Raw genomic sequence first — 23,739 nt, 5'->3', positions numbered from 1 at the left:
TTAATAGGAAGTTACCATGAAACAGCTGTTTTTTACTAGGTCTGAAGGGTTATACATGGAAAGCTGCATAGCTATTTGCTTCCAATCCCTACCATTCCCTGACACTAAGATTGTCAATAAAGCTTACATAATAAGTGTAAGTATATAAACAAGAGACAATTCCTCTTTTTTGCCTCGGTTGCAATGATCTGAAGATTCAGATCGTGAACCTTCAATTAGTAGAGAAAAGGGAAAAACACTGGCTTTCTTGGAACAGAAGCACTAGCCGTAGTCATTCTGGAAAAGCAAACTTTAAGTATCTTCTTGGCAGGAGGTAGGGAACAACAGGACACCAAAGGCTTCGTATTATTTTAAGTTTAAGAAGGGTATTAAGTTTTATTTGACAAGTTAATGCATAAGCATTTCATCAATCCATTAAAATACTTTATTACAATTCAGTGTAGTGGAATTATAGCTATGCTACATGAAAGTTAATTCTAAGGAGAACAAACTGACCTACTAGTTATATACTTTAGAATGTGAATTGCTATATCTATTTTATTTTTAAAAGATACGTTGTGAAATTTAAAATTCACTAGCTGTCAAACAACTTCAAAACTTCTAACCCAGTAAACTTCAGAACTATTGTTCCCACATAATATCATCTTTTTTCAGTGTTGACTGAAGCTTCTGCACATTTTTTAGCAGCTGAAGAGAGCTGCTACTTTTCTGTCCAGCATGAGATTTGGACATACTTTGCCTTACAGTGACTGCAATCTCCTTTGCTTCCTTTTGGTTACCATATTTTAGTTTGACATGAGCTGCCTCTTGTTTCAATTTCTGAGTCTTTCGCTTTAATTTCTGCACCTAGAAGAAAGATAAATCATTAGAATGTTACAAACTTGGAAGAACTACTGCTGCGTAACTTAAATTTCTACCAAACTCCAAACTAAAGATGCCTAATGGCCTTTTAAAAAAATCATTAAAACCTACTCATCTTGCATACAGTTGTCTTGCTGGAAGTTTTACAGAAAACTGACCTCGCCCACACAGAAAGCATTACAGAAAACTGACCTCACTCACACTCAGCGCACTGTTGAACCTCACCACTCCCTAAAGTAAAAATGCTTGCTTGAGAGAGAGAGCCCAAATATCATCTGTTACCAATTTATATTTATGATGGTCTTTTCACATTTCAGATTTTACTACCTTATTAACAAGAATCTATACAGACTATTATAGATTACCATATCTCAGCTTACTTGGAAGCCTCACAACAGAATCAAGAAACAGAATAAATATGCTTGAGTGCTACAGAATGTTTTTTAAATGTCAAATAAGTCTTGACTTGCATTTGGCATGAAAATGTCAGTCCTGAAGGTAAAATTAGGGTGGCAACATTCCATATGCCAATTCAGGCTTTAAGTCTACTTCTAAAAATAATGAATTTTAATTGCATTCTAGAGTATATTATTAACTGTAAAACAAAGATAGCTACAGCATTTTTAACATGACAGGTTCTAAATGCAGAAACATGTACCAGAGATATTAAGATTGATTTGTGTAAAATACAAATAGAAATGTCTGTATGCAAAAGCACCAAAAAAAGAATAGGTCAAGGTTTACAGGAGTGGCTTGTATTGATAACCAGGGCATGATGGACAATAATCAAACAGACAAACATGAATAATGTGCTCTTTACATCATGACCATAAAGACATGTGCTTTGATAAGGCTGTACCACAGCACAGATGATGTGCCAGCAGAAGATGTGCACTTTGATAACACACAAAGATAACAAGGTTGTACCACACCATACGTGCCATTCCTTTTCCCATCATCCCAAATGAAGGCAGACGGTTGCCATAAAGATATGCAAAATGAAGAAGCAAAGATACAGTTGTTGTCCACTGTCTAAAGTTCATGAAGTCAGCAAGATTCTGAGGCAAAGAATAACACTGTAATTGTTGGCTCTTCAAGAATATAACTTATTTATCCAAAAAACAGTAGACATTGCCAAGAGAGACAGCAAGGACTCAGTCAGTGTCTTTAGTTTATGTTGCTTACATGCAACCCTGACAAGACTACTTTGATAAGTGTCTTTGGCTTGCGAGTATATGAATAATAAAAGGTTTAAGAGAGTAAAATCTATCAAAGAGTGAATGTGAGTGAAGTTGTTCACACTGAAATCAAATATAATTTTCCCTTTCCTTAAGGTCTCACACTGAGATCTGTTTTGTTTCTTATATAAGTAAAGCTCTTAGGTGAGCTTATTTATCCTGCAAAATAAGGTGAAAGATCAGAAGAATATCTGGCAATTATAGCTTGCATTTTTTATTATGTTCCAAACCAAATTGCTACAGGGGGGATAAGCAGCTCATCTACAGAAGTGTGGTATTATATGGGCATATATGAAAAGCTGTTATTTATGGCTCTAAAACAAATACTGACAGAATGTGTACAGGTTAGGGGTTAAATGAAACTAAAAGGCTTATCCAGCTATGATTTCTTAGAAGTTGCAGTCAATAAACTATTTGGTTAATAAGAAATTCAATATTTCAGTAATATACAAGACATCTAAGCCAGTCTGTACAGGAATTATGCATTTTATTTTCTCATTCCCCACAGGGACAAGGTATAAAGGAATAAAATCTCAACAGTCTGTCTTAACACAGTGAGCAGAAGCAACAGACTGAGCAACCTAGCTCTGTATTGCAGAGCTGCTACAGGACAGGAAGGTTTTTTTTCACTGTCATACATATCTGGCTGCCAGCTCTAAGTACTTTTTCTTGTTTTGTTTTTTGGGTTTTTTGTTGTTGTTGTTGTTGCTGTTGTTTGTTTGTGTTTTGTTTTTGGTTTTTTTTTGATCAGGAGAAACTGGGTGTACAAGAACACTGCGCTAGCAAGCTAATTTTAATCATCCATATTGGAACATCCTAGCTTAAGCATTCCGGTGACATTCCAGTTAATGTCAACAGGAGGCAGAATTGTGGTAGCCATTTAACTAGAGTGTTACAGGCTGGACAGTTTACTTTTTTTTCTTACACTAGTCTGGTGCTTCTTCAGCTTGGATATTTGTTCTTCTTTAATGTTCATTTGTTTTACAAAGCAACTTAGCTTCTGTTCTAGATCTTCACGAACTTTGGAGTCCTGAGTTTCTTGTATCTGCTTCAGAAGTTCTTGATGTTCACTATTAACAATAAAAATGGTACAGTAAGTATTCACTATATAGCCCATAGGATTTCCTCCAGTACTTCTAGTGTATTGCATGAGATGCTAGCTGTTTTGTACAGAGTACAGCAATTTAGCATTATTTACCCCTTCACACAAAATACATTCACCTGGAATATATTCTCTAGAAAAGATTTTTCCATGAGGTCTGATTTTCTCACTTTAAATTTGTAGTTGATGTACATCTTATTCCTCTCTCTTAGCCACAATCACAACAACTATATGTCTAACAGTGTGCGAAATGAAAATTTTGAAAGTAAATAGGGGATAATAGCAGCTATGAAGTACTGTATTTTCACCTCTTGCCCAATTTAGTGCAGACTTTGAAGGTTTAGGATAATACAGGAAAGTGTTGTTTAAATTAGTAACTTTTTTCTAAATCAATTTAAGTTACTAATTTAAGTACTAATTTAAGCAACACTTAGTTATTTTCTGATAGATTGTCCAAATTGAAAAATTGTACTAAAAAAAGATTAGCAGCAGGTCCTTAATTAAAAGGAATGGTGTAGATCTGCTTGGTACCTAACTAGCTGAACAAACCAAAAGCAGAGACTCTGTTAGACAAGTAATATCTTTCCAAAGATCAAAGAGTCTTTTCTGACTTCTGAGTAACTGTTGATTCTTGACAATTTAACTGAAGCAACTGGTTGCTACTATAAAGAAAAATATCCCTGTCCTTGAATTAGTATGATTAGGCCAACCATTACTTTTTGAAGAAGAGATTGGTTGCCAGTTTAAATTTTGCCACATAAAGGATTTCAAACTAAGTGTCAACATCCTAACTGGTTTAACCAAAATGTCCTTCTTTGTTCCAACCACAGCTCATCATGTTGACATGTGTCCTATGACCAGGTGCATCACTTTAACCCACAATTCTATAAGCTTGTGTTAATGTGAAGATGTATAAGAACACAATCCACATTTACTTGCATGGCTAGAATGCTACGTACACTTGCATCTAGAGTGTTAGCTTCATCCTGCCCCTTTTCTGGCAGGAAAGTGTGCCTCTTTTCACAACCACCTTACAGGACTGGTAAGTTCTGCTATCAACAAGGAGTGGGAATGCACCCTGGACTGCCTCAGCTCAGAGACGTATTAGGTATGCACAGATAGACAGAACACCAAGAGTGAGGACAAAGTAACATAGGCTAGATTTTGTGACAAAGCTATTCCTACCACAGCTACACTAACCTGTTCTACCACCCAGACTGACTCCATGATACAGGCTTACTCAATATTAACACTACCTTTGCAGCATTCTCCAGGAGAGTAGTCTAGGTATACTTTAGAGATCTTAGAGTATATCTTACATTTCCAAAAATCATAGGCCTGAAAGATTTTTCATTTGCTTCAGCTGTTACTTCAGTAGCAGCACAGTTAAGTACAAGAGAAGAAACCCAGCTGAAGAACATGTTTGCTTGCTTCCAATATCAGTTCAATATCAGGACAAGAAGAAATTTTTGAATGAGAAAAACCTTACCAGTCAGGCCTGCTCAGGCCATTCTCCCAACTAGTCCTACATTTATGAGGCTAGGTTTGAGTACAGCACACCCATAGCTTCACAGGGCTACTGCTGAAGCCACTTGTAACACCAGAGACGAGTACTCACAAGCTCATTTGGCTCCTCTCATCCTGTATGGCCAAGAGAAGGTCAGAAAGACTTCCAGTGACAGTTGATGATGTAGAGCAAGAGGATACAGGTTTTGAAAGAGCAGTTTGTCTTGAAATCCCAGATGTAGCTCCATCTTGTCTTTGTGATGTGATACGCGGACAGCGATGCTTCATAATATGCAACACACTTTGTACATTTGCACTAACAGAATGGCTGGAGCTGACAGACTTAAAGCAGAATTAGTAAGTGGTTTACAAAAGTGATTAACAATTACAGTAAAGAGACTTACTGAAACAGTAGAAGCAAATTTAATGAGAACATTTGGTTTCACGCACCTTCCCAGCCACAAAAGGTAGCACGCCCGCCTTTACGTGAAATTGAGAAGGGTGCGTTTTCTTCATTGTGGGATTTTTCTGCTGTAAGACAGACAGAAAATTAAGACAAGATATCCCAATGTGCTGACCCAACTTCTTTTTTCTTTTTTTTTTTTTTTGGGGGGGGGGAGGGGGGGAGTAAGTAAAATTCAAATAAAATAGCAGTGAAATGCATCGTCTCAGTTTCCCTCTTTTTAAAAAAAAATAATTTCCTTTCTGTATGTGGAACGAGTAGAACTTTCCAACAATAACAGATGAGATAAATAAATTACCTTAACTAAGGAGATACGAAGATGTTCTTACTAACAGATAGTTTGACAATTAAATTGATATTAAAGGAACTGAGCATTACTTGCTTAAGTTTGCAAAACCAGAATTGCAAAATTTTGACTGACCTGTAACATGTGTTGCAAAATATTCTTGATTTCAGCAATCCCCCAACATGCCATCTTAGGCACAATATGCCATCTTAGGATGTCCTACTTAAAATTACTTTGGAAGCTAATGCTAATTTTGCCAGATAAAATGAAAAGCAGCAAGGACAGGACACAGAACAGCATTAAGACTGTAACAGAGGTTATTATCATGCTGGTACGGGAAAGTTTTCCTGTGAGACATTACCAGCCCTATCCCAGTTTTAATTACCAAAAGGAAAAAAGAGGTATTCAGTACTGTTCTTCACTTTGGAAATGGAATAAAGTGCATCAGACAAATCAAGTGGCTCTTACATCACCATTTTTCACAAATTCCAGTCTCTGTGTGAGTCAGATGCTATCAGCAACACCATGCTAATGAAAAACTTTCATGTTACCTTCTTGTGTTTATTTTTCTTCCTGTTTTTCTTTTTACATTCATTTTCAGATGATACTGAAGACATCAAAATTCTGCTTATCTCAAATCCTTTTTGAAGCTTTGTGAATAATAAAAAAAAAAAAAAAGCAAGTATTTAATGTAATGTTAGAAGACTGAAATCACACGGTCTAATTAATTCCCTCTTTCATGGACAAATGAGAGCCAATTAAGGGCACTATTAACTGTTCTGCTTGGAAGATAAGCTATGCTTAAAAACTGAACAGATCACTAGGATGGCACGGTATCAGACAGCTATTGCAGCTCTGTTTTACCAGTTCCCATTTTCCAGCTGCAGCAGGTGTACTTTTCCACTATGATAACCTAGCAATTGAGATAAAACAATCCTTTTGCTTGCTGGGGATCTGAAGATAAAATCCAAAGAATATGAACATTTGGATCTCACAGCCTGGGGGCAGAGAGAAATGAGCCCATCTGTGTAACATAAAGGTCAAGCCTGTTGGATAATCCACAGATTTCTCTGCAGTTCAAAGTTGATATAAAGGCTCAGGATAAACAGGATAATAGCCATTCCCAATCAAACACAGGACAAGAACTTTGTTTTGGCATGTGTAACAGTTCCGGCTAAACAATGCTGGAGGTTCATCACTAAAGTGAGATTATTCTGATTTTTCTGTCATCAAAAGGAAGCTGAACCAGCTATGCCACACCCTGTGTTTCCCAACACAGATCCAACAGACCTAAATTGATCCTACAGTGAACCAAGGAGCAACTAGTACTAGTTTAAGACTCAATTTACTTCACTTAAGTCTTTTCTTGAGCAAATGTTTATACTACTGCTAATGTCAGATTATCTACTCTGGGAAAGTAATTTTTACCATGTTACTGAGATGATAAAATCTCTGCACTAGGCTTTCTGCTCTGCAGCAACAAAAACAGTTTAAGAAAGAAACCCAAAAAACTGCAAGTTTTCAGCTGTGCCACTCCACTGTATTCTGGAGGTGATCAGATATCTGGGCTACAATCTGCATGTTAATTCAAAGTTCCTGGACTGAGGAATAGGTATAAAAGTGACTGCAGTGATTAATTAACATAAGCTGTCAGCTTTGCTTATGACTGCATTCTCACAACACTGTTCTCCAGCTTTGCACCCCCCTCGCCAGGGAATACCATCATAAACAGCTCTTTCAAAGTGGCTGCTACCTCTCAATGAAGTGAGGTTGAGAATATCTGAAGTTACTTTGCTCTTTTAACAAAAGATCACTGTGTTTCTTTGATTTTGGTTTCTTTGGTGAATATTCCTCAGGTGAATGGTGGCCCAACAAACCAAATGTGACCTCATAGAACAACGTGAATGTGAAACTCAAACTCACACTTAATAAATAATGTGACAGCATACTGATTAAAGACTTTTCCAGGTATAGTATAGTACATTAGATCTCAGCAAATCTCAACAAAAAAAAGGAATACAAATTAGAACAAACAACCTTACTCGAAGTATAAGGTTTTCTACATGACCACTTTCTACTTAAGGTTATCTGACTCAGTAGAAGTTTCTCTAGAAATTCACTCTTCACCCAGATCACTGATAGCAGCTTTAAGGCTGATGAATTCTATCATTAACAAACAAAAACAAAAACAAACAAACAAACAAAAAGCAGAATCTTTCTTGATCAAGACAAGCTTTTTCCTATGTAATTTATAACCAGTCTACTCAGTACTCCAGGAATTCTTCCAGGAGCTAGCACTCTAAGAGTTAAATGTGGAGTTTATATGTAATTAAAAAGGAATTTTGGACAGAGAGAATAGTTTCCTTCAGTAATAAAAAAAGGAGATAAAATAATACAGTTTCAGTGTACCTGAGCAGCTTTGTCTTGTAGTAGCTTGTGCTGATGCTCTTCTTCAGAAAGCTTTTCTTTTAAGTGTTTGATTTTGTCCTGAATTTGAATGTAAGAATGTTTAGCCACACTTCAGTTTGCCGTACTGAATCAGAAGCCTGAAGTAGCTTGCAATTGTAATCTGGGATAAAACAGGGCTATAGGAATTTTTAAGGCCCAGACTGAAAAAAAAACACAACTTATGCAAATGAATCCAAGGTAGTCAAGCATTCAGTCAGGTATGTTTTATGATCTCAGCTTTAGCAGAGGAAACTTTTGCAAGAACTTTTACACTATTAACAGTACCAAATGAATAACTTTCAGACTAATTCCATGCTTGCTTACCTCTGCAATTCTTTGAGTAGCAGTAAGTTTAAGACACTCTTTTTCTAGTACTTCAAGTTTTTCAAGTTTGGCATGCAGTTCCATCTGGTTCTGATCTTTCTCTTTCTGAAGCTGGGTCTGGAAAATGTAAGCATGAGTGAAGATGCCAGTTGACTGAAATTATTTCAGACAGCAAAAAACAACAAACACACTACAGTAGAAGTGTTTAATTAGTTTAAATTTAATATTTTTTTTAATTGCAAAGTGATGAAAAACACCAGGCAGACGAAGAAGACATAAGTTTCAAGCAGTCTTTTTGTCTACCAAATATGCAAGTATTAGCATGGCTTTGCTCATTAGGAGTTCCACCTAGGGAGTCTTTTCATACAATTGATTGAATGGCTGTCAACAGCCAGTCAGACAGTAAATTGCTTTTGTTTGCTATCACCCTGAACAGAGCTGAGGAAGGAAGATGTTCAGCTCTTACACATTTTTATATATATTTTTATTATATTACTACTTCGTTAGTATGTTAAAAGGCTTCACCTGTTGCTCTAAAACGATTTTCTTTTCCAGTTCCGCACTGGAAACCATTTTCCTCATGTAATCCAGCTGTTTCTCCAGCAGGGAGCAGCGGGATTGTGCTGCATTTAACTGCACACTTATATCTACAGAGAGAAGCAAAGACATTCAGTACAGCAATGGGAGTCATGGATTTAACCATCCTGTCATCTCTTTGAGGAATTCTCTATCTCCAAAAGAGAGAAGAAAAGTTTTGTTAGTCTGAACAAGTCATGTGGTTAAAATATATTTTATATATGACAAGGGAATCAAGATGCTTTTCCAGAGCTAGTCCCTAATATGAATTCCAAAGGTGTGAGCACAGCTGTTACTTTGATTAATATCAGTAGATATCTAACCAGAATCTGGTTCCTTCCCTTCCACTTACTTTTCTCAAGTTAGCAGTGTTATACAAGTAAGCAGATGCTTCGTTATCATACGAGTTAAACACACCACCTGAAATCTGCTTATTCTTTAAAACAGCTCTATGGGTTATGCAATACTTGGTTAATATATGTACAAATACGATCTAAACTTGATCTGCAATTATCAGGCTTCTGCCTCTCCCCAGTTCTGAAGCAAAAAAAATAAAGGGGGGTTGTATTAATCAGCTGTTTGTCAAAAAAAACACTCCCTGGATTATACACTTTGAGTTGCTGTGGCTACAGCTGAGCACTCAGAGAAATACCTTTCCGCTGTTGCATCAGTTCTTGATGTGCTCTGTCTTTTTTGTAGGATTCATGCTCTAAGGCCTTCTTATACTGAGCAGCTGCTATGGAGAGGCTGCACAGATTATCTTCAGCTTGTGATTTCTCCAGCTCTAGACGGTGGATCTTTTCTTGAAGAGTTCTCAGGGCTGCCACCACAGCTAGCAAACAATGCAACAGTTATATTTAAGCTCTTATGACAGTTCCTCTTACTATTTTAATAAAGCACTTCAAACAGGAAAAATGCTACCTAGATTTTCTTTCTAGGATCACCTCTAAAATGAATGACATTCTCCAACAGTACAATAACACACTCGCAATGTATCTAGGAGAAAATAAACATGTTTACTGCATAAGTGAGGTAGAAAGCACAGGTCCTGTGAGAAAAGCTATTTTCACTCCAAATGTTAGCAAGCACAAAGAAATCATAGCAAATTCAAAACAGCAAACTCTGGGACTTAGGACTATTAGCATTTGTTTACAAAGAAGCAAGAAACACAGGTATCCAAGTTAGGTCACAAGTTTTGGTGTAATGCAACTGGTGTGGGCAGATAAAGGACACTGGACAGGCAGAAAAATCAGATGCAAGGGACGTTTTAGCAGAGGATGCATTTAAAAAAACTTCATTGTTTCAAAAGGTAATGATTCAACCGTCTCACATCTTGTTTTCAATATCTTTTTAAAACCATAAAATCAAATCTGCAAGATTTTACTTTTAGTCACAATACCAGTCAAAATTACACCAAAAATAAAATCAGAGTTCCAACTTCAACTACAAGAAAAAGTTTACTAGCTCTCCAAAAAGCATACATACCTATGGAAGTTTAAGACATGTTCTGTAACAAGTTCAGCTTTTTTTTCCTGACATTTCATAAGCCTTGATATTTTCCTTATACCAATTCACTTGGTAGAGGAATATCCAGCAAATATTGCTAGCTCCATAACAACTCTAATCAGCTTCCCACAGCCTCCTTGGAATAAATAACTGACACCAGAGAGCAGAAAGACGAAGTGGGAGCACTTCCTCTATCTTTCTATTGACATACTATTTAGCTGCCTAATATTAAACTGAACATTTTAATCCAAAAAGCCCAAACGTCGTATGACAGAAGATTATTACTGAAGTCACAGATTCTTCATATGGGAAAGCCACAAAACAAAGAACAATAATGAAACGCACAGGCCATGCTACGTCTGTGCAATATTGCAAAGTTATCTGTGGCATTAAATCCAAGTATGGTACACTTGTGATTCACTGAGCTCTCTGGACATGCTAAGCCCCTAGGCATTTGTCCTATGAGCTCTAGGGAGTAATCATTGATTAAGGCACAAGACAATCATAGTGGACCTGTATTTCACACAGACAAATACACTGATAACTTTCCTGAGAGTCTGTTTTATTCACAAGTTCTCCCAGTAAATCATACCACACACAAAAAAAAAAAAAAAGCTTAGAAGTAATTTTAAGCTAGAGAGAGTTGAATAGCACTGCACAAAGCCAATTTTAAGTCAAAGTACTGTATCTTTTTTTGCTGGATTTAAAGCGTGAATTGCTTCTGTTGAGTTTGAAGCATTCTCCTTTGCTTTTAGAGGAAGTCTGACGATATTTAAGTTAAACAATTTTCAAAGCCAAAGTTTATAAGGATGTTAGAAGACTTGAAGCAGTTTCCATTCCAGATGCATGACTTCAGGGAGACTACTCCCTCAGGACACATACACATCCTGTCACTGTCAGCCTGATAACCACTGCAAGTCATTGAACTGAGTAAAACAGAATGGGGAGTTTGCTCAAGAGATTTCACAAGGAACAATTAAAAACACAACTTTAAAGACATATTTTGGCTTTACCTTGGTTATTGGAGATAGAAGGCCCGTCAACTCCAACAGCTGCCAACTTCTTTGATTCTATATAAGCAAAGGATGCAGGAATCATTTTATCTGGTGGCTGAAGAAAGCTTCCTATGAAACTGTCCTTTGATTCAGAATCCATAGCCTGCAAAAGGAGAGTTAAATAACGACATTAGCTCTTCAATGAACTATGTAGCAAGGCATATCACTGGGCAGTCCCTGGCTCTGTTTACATCAAAATAGGTTATTTGCATCAAAATAATAATTAAAAAAGCCACATGCACCCAGAGGTATTGTGTATTTTAATGCAATTCCAAAACAATGTATTCTGTAACACTAAAGACAGCTCTCCCCAACCAGCCAAAGTTTTCTAAGATTTTTCTTGGTGTTTTCTAATAATTTATTTCTGGCTTTTTAAAAGCCAAGGATTGACAACATTTTTCATAGTACATATGTACTCTATGACAAGTCATCGAAGCCTCATTTTGTTGTTTACATTGGGAATGCTATGACAACCAAGCATGGTCTACAGGTCATGTGAAGGAGGGCTACAGATCATCCGAAGGGAAGTGGTATAAGAGAAACTAACATTAGAGCCCTCTTTACTAAGTTTGGATTTACAGATACTGTATAAATAAACTTTTTCATTGTATTCTTCACTCCTCTACTCATCTACTAGTTTTACTTAGAAACAGCAGAGACAATTCCAATGCCACACAAATGTTCTCCTCAAAAATATAAGCTTTCTTCCATTTCCAGGGTCCTATCAACTTACACATCTAAAGTTGAGAGAGATCTCACTTCTGAGAGCTCCGACCAGATTTTGCTAGTCATTGGAAGTGTGAACACAATACCAAGAGAGGGAAGATAGAGCACAACACAGCTACCTTTCAAACTAGTACCAAGCACTTCACTTGATATAGTTTAAGAAATGAAGATTATATTCTGCTTCAGTTGCTAAAAAACAGCTTATGTGAAGGTTCAGTGATACAACTGTGGTACCTCTCAAGTTTACAATACAGAGCAAATTGTTCTGATGGAGCAGCAGCAGCAGCATGTGATGCTGTGCTGCAACTTTCAGGAGACCCACTGAGTGGGGTTCCTGCTTGGGCAGAGCTATTTACAGGCACTAATTCCCAAGAAGTAACAAAAAGGAGGAACCTAGCAACAGGAGGAAGAAATCCTAACCCAAACTGGAAGATGATGACAAAGCATAACCCAGGAAAATTCATTCATACTGGGTGGGGAAGAAAGTTTTCAATGAAGGAACAGGTTTCCAAGAACAGCTCTTCCAGTGGTGTTTCAGAGGCCATACAAAACAGAATAAAAAAATCAGCATCCATCCTCACCGCCCCTTCAAGAAGCACACAAAACCAAAGGTACATTAAAATACTTTCTTCCTTCTCCAAGTTGTCATCACAGAGATGTTGACATCAGCAACTCATCGCCAGGGCTTGCTTGACTTCAGGCCTCCCAGACACCACTGTTTTTGCACGCTAACACCCCCAGGACAGATCCCACAGCTCAGGGTGGCCCCCCGGGCACAGACAAGGCCTTCCTGGCACTGAGGTGGCTCCTCCTTGGCCACCTGAGCTTAAGAGGGAGAGCTGCCCACCCTTGCACCACAGGATTTTTCTGGAGACCTTTTGTCAGCCTCCGCCAACATCTCGGGGTTGTGGCTGGTCACACTGAGCCCAGGCAGCTGGCCTTTGGGGCTGGGTGGGCAGGGAGGCAGAGGGTGGGTGAAAGGTCCCACCTGGTGGCCCTGACAGGTATACGGCATGTACAAGTTGTTTGAGGACCTCCACAGCTCTGTCCTGGAGGACCACGAAACCCAACTAACATTTGGGAAGTCCCACAGATGGAGAGATCAGGGTTGGGGACAGGAGAGAACATAATTCTGGCATGGGGCACTGGCAGGATATTTCACAAAGTACCTGGCATGGCACAGTATGATATTCCTTGAAGTACAAAATAAGCAAGACTTACCCGTTTTCCTGTTGCTTCTCAACTCCTACACACTGATGACGAAAAGGACTAACAAAAAATGGTCTTTAAAAATACACATACACACACACACCAAACTTCCTGCTGCTGCTATTAAGTGGAACACAATTTGGAAACTGAAGTGTAAGGTCATTTTTGCCCACGCCATCTAACCCTTCAGCAGTTAGCACAACTGCAGGCTCACTTTTTCATCAGTTACCATCCTCCAGTGGAAGGCACCCTGCTTTCTTGCATGTCTGCAGCTGCTACAAATCAATTAGTTTCCTTATTGCCTTCACGTAAACAAGTCCTGCTGTTTCCAAGGAGATGGGTATGCAGACAGTTGTAGGAAGGGCAATGATCCGAAGCAAATAACAAATAAGAGAGGGAAGGAATAAAGTGCCAGAAGATTTGAGAAATCCTGGTCAAGCTCAGCAACACAAGGACCGGGGGGGGGATGCTATTTGGGAGAAAGGGAAGAAAAATACCCTTTAGTTCAGCAGGTGAAGCAGGAAGAATGTGAAAGAGAAGAGGCCAGGTCACCAGCCCAGTGATGGTGATCTAGCTAATCCCACGTGGGCTTTGGCACGCACAGCCACCATTTTACCAGCACAGCAGAAGGTAATACGCACCCTGGAGCAGCACGAGCAGCAAGAGCTCCCCAGGCTGCTCTTCAGATGGCTGTGAAGGTAGGTAGCAATTCACAAAGGAGACGCTGATGTTTGCAGAACCCCTGCTGTGGACACGGTTACAGACGCCTTGTTTTGCGACAGCTTCTCGGAGACTAAAATAGGCTGAGGGAACGGTTGCTATAGCATTTCTAGGTTCTGCCAACACAGTTACTTAAGTCAAAGTGCTCTGGTGTGGATGAGCCCTTTAATATCTTGGGAGGTAAACATAGTTTATAAGAACCATCCCACACAGGAGCAATATCTACAATGCTGCAGGCCCCAGACAAGGAAATGGGATGGGAAAAGGACCAAGTCACTCTACACCTGCAAGACACCATCAAAGATCCTAAACATTTTCAGCCCACGAAACCAAGAAACTTACCAGAAAGTAATTAAGGACCCAAAATATATTTGGACATCAACTGTCCTACAACCAACTTTTTCCCCAGGAGTATTTATGTCTATAAGACCATCACAGGCAAACTTAACTGATTGCTATTTACGGCCATGCTGCCATGGATGCATGTACCTAGCCCTAGAGAGGTGCTTTAAAGCAGATACTCTCCCTGCATGGTAATGTTTGTGCTGGTATACCTCTGCAGGGCCTAGGAGGATGTAGCACTTGAACAACACCAGTTAAAGCAGTCAAACCAGTGCTGTTTAGACAAGCTCCTCACTGGGGAAATCAGTGCACCAGCTGGAGTTTGGGGAACAACCAGGGGAGAAGTGTGAGCATTAAATATAGGCTGACAAAACACCCAGGTTGAGGCTCTGTGGCCCCAGTAGCAGAGCCTGGGGAGAAGCACTTGTGGCTGCAGTTCACATTGAGACTCACCCTTTATTTTTTCAGCTGGAACTGACCCAGTCTGTGTTGGTGGCTGCAGCAATGATGCTCAGATCACCGCTATTATTTAACACAGAAAAATGCAAAATAGGAGGTTATACATAATCAACATCAAGCATGGGCAATTTAGTGCTGCCCACAGGCTTCCCGTTAACCTTTAGCCTGGCATAGCCACCTATGTTGTCTCCAAACCAAAGCTGGCCTGATCCAGGAGGCTTTCTGGCATAGCAAATTAGCTCTGTGACAGCCCTGCACTAAAGCAATTGCACTACCTACCTCCTACCTTGCTGGAGCCGATGTGCTCATGCCCTGGGGGTGAGCATGAGCAGGCCCATTTCATTCCGGCAGGACCACTTCTGGCTCTTGGCTCACTGCCACATGCAGGCCAGAGTGAGCTTGCACAAAGGCTGTTGGATGGTGAACCTGTCTTTAGGTCCGTATATATCTATACATGACTCTCATACCTCTGAAGAGTGCAAGCAGGCTAGAGTTTGTTACTTAAAGCAAACAATTTTCCATTTCACTAAAGTCATGTAAGTACTGATATCTAGCCCAAGTAAGCACATAAACAGTGAGGAGCTACTGAGCATCACCAAAATCAAATCACAAAAATGTCACACAGTGTAAAGCAGCACGTGGACAAGCTTTTTAGGAATGAATTTTAATGGGCCCAGGGAATAATGCTGGCCTAATAGTTTCCCTAAAGATATACACCGGAGGAATAATGTGACAATGTAAGGGATGCTTTCACTAAGTTCTCCAGCATTTGCTATCTTAGAGAGGTCCTGGCTTATTCAGATGAGGGCAACCTTTTAGAACTAAAGAAAAGAGATGTTGTCAGAACAGCTTTAAAGAAGAAAAAGAAAAATCAGAATAAAGCATTATTCAGAAAGAAACACAAAGATATCTATCTTCTGACCTGACCTGCTGGGCATATTTTTTTCTGAACTGAAAAAAAACTCTCAGATAAATCAAAGAATGATGCACTGTTTATCTGACATTTTATAGGAAAATCTCTAAAGAAATACCCCTACACAGGCTATATCAAGAAACTACCAGAATGCTGGCTGCTGCCTTGTCTATTTGAGCCAAGTATTGCTGGCAAAAGGTTATGTTAGAGGCCATTTTCATGACACAATCCAAATCGGTCTATTTTTTTTCCCCTTTCACTTTCCTTCCAGAACCATGAAAAAAGCTTGATCAGCTGTACTGGATGTGCTGTAATGCTCTTTTAGCCTCATTCCGGACAGACAAAGAACAGCCTTTCCACTGACCAAAATAAATAAATAAAGTTGCAGGCAAACTGCATTGTTGTTTTGGGAACACCCAGTCTCTAGCATCCTGACACAGCCACTTTAATCAGCCTGAAACACACGACCTTGCTCAGGCCATATCTAAGGAACTGGTACTCCTGTGCCTTCTTTGATCTAAAGGGGTTAGATATGCAATGGTGACAGCTGCAAAAGTAATAGGAAAGGAGAGCTAACTGAATCAATAAACCATTTCAACATGTTTTTATGTTCACTTGATCCTCACTGTAAATGAGTTTAGAACAAGCGACTAAAAGTTGTTAGACCAATTAAGGAACTTGGTGGCAGCGGGGAGTTTTTTCAAAAGCTGACACAGGCAAATCCATGGGAACTGTGTTTTTGTTTGTGAGAGTGAAGTCTCAGAACTGGATATATAAAGGTCTAGTGCACAGTTTCTTTGACACTGCTATACCAAAACCTATTCATTTCTAAATCTCAAGTCTCATGCTGAACTTCAATACAATTATTTTTTCACTCTTGGAAAAAGGGGGAAAAAAACATTGTGTTTTCTTATGATCCTATGTACTGTAAAATATGGTAAAACCTAGTATTGTAATGAACAGAAACTCTTAAGGCTTTTATTCATTGTGTCAGTCCTTCTAAACATTCGTATCGTTATTACTGCAGTTCCTGTTTGCTCAAGATAAAAAATAGAGAACAAAAAAGATGAATAAAGAAAATAGAGTTACACAAATAATCTGGGGAAAGAAATAACGAGGTTGGGAAAAAAACAGATTTGAGATTTTTTATTTTTATTTTTTTTTTTATTTTTTTTTTTAAGAATTTTAACCTGACAGCATATGAAGCAATCTTGGGTCATAATGAGTTTTGCTATTTTCTTCTAAGAGTGCAGCAGACCCAATTCCTCATTAAACTGGGCTATCAGTCATATGTACATGATAAAATCATACCTTTGTGTGGAGACTGAGCTGGTGCAAACTGCTTTAACCTGTACGTGCAGCTGATAACTGAAGTTAGCACTCAGAGGAGCAAGACTGCAAGTTCCTATCAAGTAACAGCAGATAAGTTAGCATGAAAGCACCTGGCCTGGAATAGTGTTAAAAAAATTACATTTCTATACCTTTAATCAGTCCAAAGTAATGAAATATAACCTTTATGTAACAAGCACCAAATACAAAAACAAATATTATCAATGGTCACTAACATACTTCCTCACTTCCCTAGTAATTCTCTTTCTCTCATCTTCTCCTTTCATCCACCCCCATGTTATAGTTGCTTTTTCTCCCTCACTTCCTGTCTTTCCCTTGTATTTACACCATCCTACAGCTTTGTTCCTTGCTCTTCTCCCTTTGGGCTTCTTTTTCTCCCACTCCCTCTACTAGCATAGGTATTTTTATTTTTTTTTAAAACAAGGTTAGAAGGGACATTTTCTCTCATGCAAGAACAACTATCAAGTTTCTTCCCTTCATGCTTAGGATTCAGTTCCAACAGATCCTGTTTGCTCTTAGTACACTGACTGATGGGGAAATTAAGGTGCTCTCTTCAGTAGTCTTCACAAAGAAAGCAAAAAGTTACTTTTTCTCCCCACTATTTTCTGATGATGATGCCCTCATACTGTCTTTCACATACAGTTTGCTTAGCTTGCTCACTTCTCTTTACCCTCCAAAACGCACTCTTTTGCTCCTTAGACTGGAAGCATTTTTCCAGCTTTTTGGAGAGCAAAGCAGAGTACAAGTGAACACACAGACTGGAAGGCAGGAGGAAATTACTGACTCTGCCTATTGAACCTTGATTTAAAGAGGAAGACTAGGTTATTGAGCAAAGGGAACAGTTTCAAGAGAAACTATCTCCAGTATAGAAGACTATGTATCTGTGCAGAGGCAGAATAATTAGAGATTAGAAAGGCAAATACAAAAAGAAAGACACATGTTCAGGTAGGGTGTGGGTTATAATATACGTGTGGGTTGACATGACAAACATAATGAAGAAATCTAATGAAGTAGGGGATAGTTATTGCAGGCACTGACTCATTCACAGTAAACGCTTTTACTGCATGATAATTTTCACCTTTTACGTCTCAAATATTTAATGGGATCATTGAAAGATGGTTCTCAATGTTGCAACTTGCCCTCTAGGCAGATAAAACAGACAGATTGTGTCCCCACCATTGCCTTGGAATTTATTTTCAAAGTAAACTTATGTTTTTACAAATGCTTTCTCAGGAAAGTGCCAGTCTTCATCCACCATCCTTTAACCTAGAGTGGAGTAGGAGGTAGATCTTTGGCCAGATAACTGGAAGAGCATGACATGGATGAGATCAGAAACAAAGAGAATAACTGTTCATAGGATTTGTCTCCTTTTACCTACTGCCACCCCTACATTTTTTTTCTTATACTCCTGTGCTGTTGTTAACTAGGTACCTGGCAGGGAACAAGAACTCTATTGTCTATTTGTACACCAGGCAACCTAAGAATGACCAAAAATACATAAATAAGTATTAACGAGGAAAATATAAGTTTTTCTCCTGGCAAGAAATGATTCTCATAGTCATCTTTTGTCACCAACAGCTGTCTGTAAAGATGCAGAAAAACTGCAAGCAGATTTAAGAGCAATTCCTCAATCTTCTTTTGGAGATCTCTCGTGCTGAAGAACAATGTTAAAGGATAGCATCCGCTTGCATGACTTAAAATATTCACAGCAAGTCCAGTACATCCACATCGTGCATCCTGAGCACATACAATATTCTAACTATTAATGCCAGAATATGCACATAGTATGGCATAATGTGTACTCAGAAATGCAAAAAAAAAATGGTGTATCACTATGTTGTCTGGGAAAACTTACAACATTCAAAACCATGCAGAAGAATACTTGCTTCATATAATCTGTATATTTCAACTTGCATGACTTCAGAGGTGCAGGAAAAATCTGAGTAAGATGCTATGAAATTCTGCATGATGTCACATATATAAAACTAATTTCAACTGATTTTAATATAATTAAGAGACTTTTCTCCCCTGATGCACAGTTTCTGACTGCCAGGCAACTTCGAACACAATTGTGGATCTCGAGGGACTTGACTTGTATTCCTGGTGTTCTGTGTGACCTTAGTAAATCACAGAGGGGTGGGACTGATATGGGATTGATGTGCCAGGATCAGCCTCAGAGCTGGATCCCGAGTTTGGTAATGATTGGCTTACATTCCCTGTGTATAAAAGAAGTGTAGGTATATGGCCAAAACAAACAGCATGCTTAGTAGGGAGCTAACAAGAGCTGATGCAGGGAAACGCTATGAACATGGATGTATGTGAAGTCCCACCCTGGTGCTTGGCACCTTTGTCCTCTTAGGACTCAGAATTTGGAGTCCTCTTCTAGTGGTGAGTGCCAGAATCTGCTCTTTAAAACAATGAATAAAGAGTCCCTGTAGCTTCTCCGCTCTGTGATTTCATTTCATGTCTGCTGCCACAGCATTTTTCTTTGTGTTATTACTGGAAAATACTGAAGCCTGTGCTAATACACAGCCTGCCAAAGGTGTTTGAAAGCCCTATTTGGCTGTCAGCAAACAAAAAATTCCCAATAAGCAGCATTCATTTTCTTTTAAAACATAGCTTGAGGAAATAGTGTCCATCTTCTCTACGCTGTTACCCAGTGGTTAGAGCACTGGCCAGGAAGCAGGAATTTAATGGCTTTCCTGGGAAGCATTCATACCGCATCCCTGACCACCATGCTGGGGCTGGGAGGAGGAAGAGTAGGAAGGAAGCAGGGAGTCACCACCTTTTCATTTGAAGTTATGACCCCGTGCAGACAGGGCCTATAAGAGCACAGGACAGGGAGATGGCAGCCGAGGCAGAAGACAAAGTAAAACAAGGATGAGTCTCTGATATGTAGTTAACCACTTGAAGAGAGTCCTGGGCTTTATTTACGCATCTTACTATTTCTATAGTAAATAGTCCCTGGATAAAAATAAATAAATAAAGCAGCACTAGCTTGGGAATAGCCTCCAGAACCCCGGAGTCCCTTTTCCTAGGAAGCGCCTATGGCTACAAAACCATACTCCACCTTTGTGTCTCTTTCCTTCTCTTTCACAACAGTTTTGATGTCAAACCATATGTTTGCCTTCTTCTCTGACAATTTCAAGCAATGAGTGGATGAACATTTCCCTTCCACTTGCAGTCCTTCCGAGCACCTAGGACACTCTCCTGGTAGATACCAGGTGTTCACAGAAACCCCTTTGAGCTGAAAGCTGCTTCTCTCATCACTGGCTTGTCACACTGAAGGTGAGCTCTCCACCAAATGCAGATGGGCACCAAAGCCTGCAGTGGCTATTGACAGAAAAAACTGACCTTACTGGGGTGATTCTGCTGGGCTCAGAGAACTTCTCAGCTGGACCTCTCTCAAAGCTGTTCAACTTACTGCCTAGACCACAAGTGGGCACAAACAGGAGACAGGTACCAAGATGCCCAAGATGCTTGGGGCAAACCTGGACCTTTCTATCCAGAAACAGACTAACAGTTCAGGTGGCAGCTCAGTGGCATGTTTTGGATCAGAAGTTTTCGTTTACACATGCTCTCTCCTGGGGTCTCGCTCTTAAGCCTTTGAGGCTGCATTTATACATTCAACTGGAGCACAGCCAGAAAGCTGGCAAGCACTGCATGACATTAAGAGGTCTGTGCTTCTGGTTCATCGTAGCCAAGCTCTTCTCAAAGCAACCCGTGCTTCAAAAAAGGCGAAGGTGAACTTTTAGAAGAAAGAGATCCCAGGCTAGGTATATGCTAGCTTGAATTAAATCAGCCTCAACAAACAAACAAACAAACAAACAAAAAAAAAAAAAAAAAAGGGGGGGGCATAAATGACAGCATTTGAAGGAATCTAATTCAAAAAGCAGTTCCTTCTAAGTTGCATGAGTTTTACTGTGTTAATGACAGTTCCCAGTAACATATTAAAGAAACTCTACAGTAAAGTGCTCTTTTGTGAGCATACAGAAGCTGGAAAAGACCTTTTGAAAGTAAATAAAATATAATTTAGGTCTTGTTTATAACTTAGAGGACATGAATACAACTACTTTATATTTTCAGAAAAATAATTCTGCATTTGGGTATGATTTGCATACTGTTATAGAGGTCCTTATGCAGTTAAAAGAGAAGGAAGTTGATAAATAATCAAGGAAGGAAACACTGAGGTTTAAAACAGCCACAGATTTGTTTTACTTCAGCTTATCATTCTAAAAACTCAAATGCTGTGATTCTGGATGGGTTGCCAGATTGTTTCCTTCATAATTCTGCCTCTCTCTTATCCATTCTTTAGGGATCAAAAACAAGCATATTAACTCCAGCCAGCGAACACACAAATCAAACAAACACATTCCCCTAACTTCAGGCTCTGATTAATTCTGCTAGTAGCCTTTGACCTTGATTTCCACAGTGTCTTGCAGTACACACAGGAGCTTGACCCAGTATCGGAAAACTGCAGAGATTTGGTCTGGAAAAAATAAAGCCACCTTCATCTCCATTACCAAAGCGCTACATTAAAATCTATCAAACAAAGAGCTGAAATCTGAAGTTTAGGCCTTGGAGCCAGTTTCACAATCTGTTTCCTGTAGCCAGAGTTCATTCGCAGCCAGTGGAAAAAACAACTTCTAAAAGATAAAAGGCAGTGCTATGACTCTCAATCAATCTTAGCGTTCAGTGTGGGAATATAAGCCGTACTGAAGTCTAACATCAAGGCGTCAGTTTTGATTTGATTTCACCTTATTGATCCCTGATGTATGTAGGTATTGTCAGAGACACCCAGCGAGTACAAACTTACCATGGGAAAAACAAGGTACATCCAACCCCTGAAGATCAAGATTTAGAAAGAAATAAAGCAAGCATTCGTGACTTGCCTACTCACAGGAAAACTGGGAGACTGTAATGAGTGACAACAGAACGGGACAGGAAGCTGAATGGCAGCTAACATTAAAAAAAAAAAAAAAAAAAAAAAAAAAAACATAAAAGGCCCTGGCAGCATTATTTTCTTTGAACCCATCAGTTATGATGGGTGGAGGCCTCAAGTGCTTAGAGAAGTAAAGTCTCGCATTTATTGCAGGTGGTGATGATTTTGGTAGATATATTGTTCACAAGGGTGCCAAAGGCCTAGAGGAAGCAGCTGCGTGAAGCAGCCCAGGCCTGTTCACGCCACCAAACAATGGTAACTCAGCCTCGCTGCAGAAAGGTTTTTAGAGGAGGAATGGGGAAAAATGGAACGGTCTGCCTTGAAAGCTACAGGTAATGATGGGATGATGTTTGTTTTGCAAGCTTTGGAGAAACTGTGCCAGGAAAACGAAAGGAATGCCTGATGGAGAAAGCAGATTGTTTGCAAATAAAGGAGCTGTTGATGGCTAGTTTTTGTGAGCTGGTCCCAGCTCTGCGCCTGGAGTTGGAGTTCCTACATATTTCTGTGATGTTGCTTGGTCTGTATTTAACTTCAGGCCTGAGTTTTGAATGTCAAGAGCAGGAAACATGCATGCCAGAAATGCAAAATACCTATGCCAGGCCACATATGGCCAATGTCTTGTTTCTGATTTACCTGCAAGTGCTCTTTAGCCCTTCAGCATGCCCCAAGCCATGGTGGCTTCAAGGTGGCAGCTGCACCTGGGTGGCTCTGCCCCTGCCTGCACACTTCCTGCTCCTGACAGCACCAGGAGCCATGCCAGGAGGCAAATTGGCTCGGGGAGCTGACTGGGCTGAAAATTAACTCTATTACAAAAAAAAAAAAAAAAAGAAGAAAAGCCTTGTTTCCTGCAGAAAGGGAGGAAGGAGTCCCTGCAGCCAGGGCAATGGCAAGGCAGCCCATGGGGCAGCAGCCTGCACCTCACCTGCATCAAAACATTGGGGACCTGCAGCTTGATTTTAATATCACAGGGAGGGTTTTTTATTACTATTCCTGTTTTATTTTTAGTTTTAAGAAGGCTGCTGTACTTGGGCATAGGCTGTTTGCCTTCCCTGCTGCTGCATTTACTTAGGCTACACCAAAGGCTGAAGGTACCTATTTGATAAACCTTTCTGGTTACTCAAAGCCCGGTGTTTTATCATTATTATTACTTATTTTTTACTTATTACTTTATTTTTGCCAACACAAGCTTCTGAACTTTATTTTCTTCCCAACCGTCGCCCAGCTTTTTGCTTTTATTTTTGAAATAGCTGTTCGGAGACTGAAAAGTTTTGAAATGTTGGACTTCGGGGAAAAGAAAAGGGCCCCCGAAGAGCCCTAGTAGAGAAATAACAGCGACTTGACAGAAATAACAGCGACTTCCCCCCCCCGACCCAACCCGCCCCACCGGTAAACGGGTCTGAGGCGGAGCGGCACCGAGCACCGCCAGCCCCCTCCCTCCCCACCTCGCATTGCCTCCTGGGACGCGTAGTTCCTCCTCCCACCACGTGCACAGCGCCTCCCTCTGGGCGAACTACGCCCCCCGACACCCCTCCTTATACCCACCTCGCCCCTCCCCGATTGGCCCCCCTTCGATGAGCGCTGCGAGCCGATTGGCTGTCGGGCGCGCCCATCACCCCTTGGGGGCGGGGCGTCCCCTGCCCTCCGCGCCCCGGGGGCGGGGCGGAGCCGCCGGCGCCGCGGGGTGGTGGCCGGCTGGAGGCGAAGCCCCCCGCC

The 23,739-nt window shown here is 40.0% G+C and overlaps 1 protein-coding gene across 1 annotated transcript; it reads right to left on the bottom strand.

Moving 5' to 3' along the window:
- Nucleotides 1-613: 613 nt before the first annotated feature.
- Nucleotides 614-23,495, bottom strand: CEP57L1 (centrosomal protein 57 like 1). Its single transcript, XM_032185192.1, has 11 exons — nucleotides 23,469-23,495; nucleotides 11,324-11,468; nucleotides 9,457-9,636; nucleotides 8,754-8,875; nucleotides 8,229-8,333; nucleotides 7,866-7,943; nucleotides 6,008-6,106; nucleotides 5,158-5,235; nucleotides 4,820-5,049; nucleotides 3,025-3,169; nucleotides 614-846 (listed from the first exon to the last, which is right to left on the bottom strand). Exons 2-11 carry the CDS (start codon nucleotides 11,463-11,465, stop codon nucleotides 622-624), a joined length of 1,404 nt encoding a protein of 467 aa, XP_032041083.1. The 5' UTR covers nucleotides 11,466-11,468; nucleotides 23,469-23,495; the 3' UTR covers nucleotides 614-621.
- Nucleotides 23,496-23,739: the final 244 nt, after the last annotated feature.

The sequence above is a fragment of the Aythya fuligula genome, chromosome 3 (genome assembly GCF_009819795.1).
Source record: "Aythya fuligula isolate bAytFul2 chromosome 3, bAytFul2.pri, whole genome shotgun sequence".
Classification (NCBI taxonomy): domain Eukaryota; kingdom Metazoa; phylum Chordata; class Aves; order Anseriformes; family Anatidae; genus Aythya; species Aythya fuligula.
This window is presented reverse-complemented; position numbering and strand designations above follow the sequence as displayed.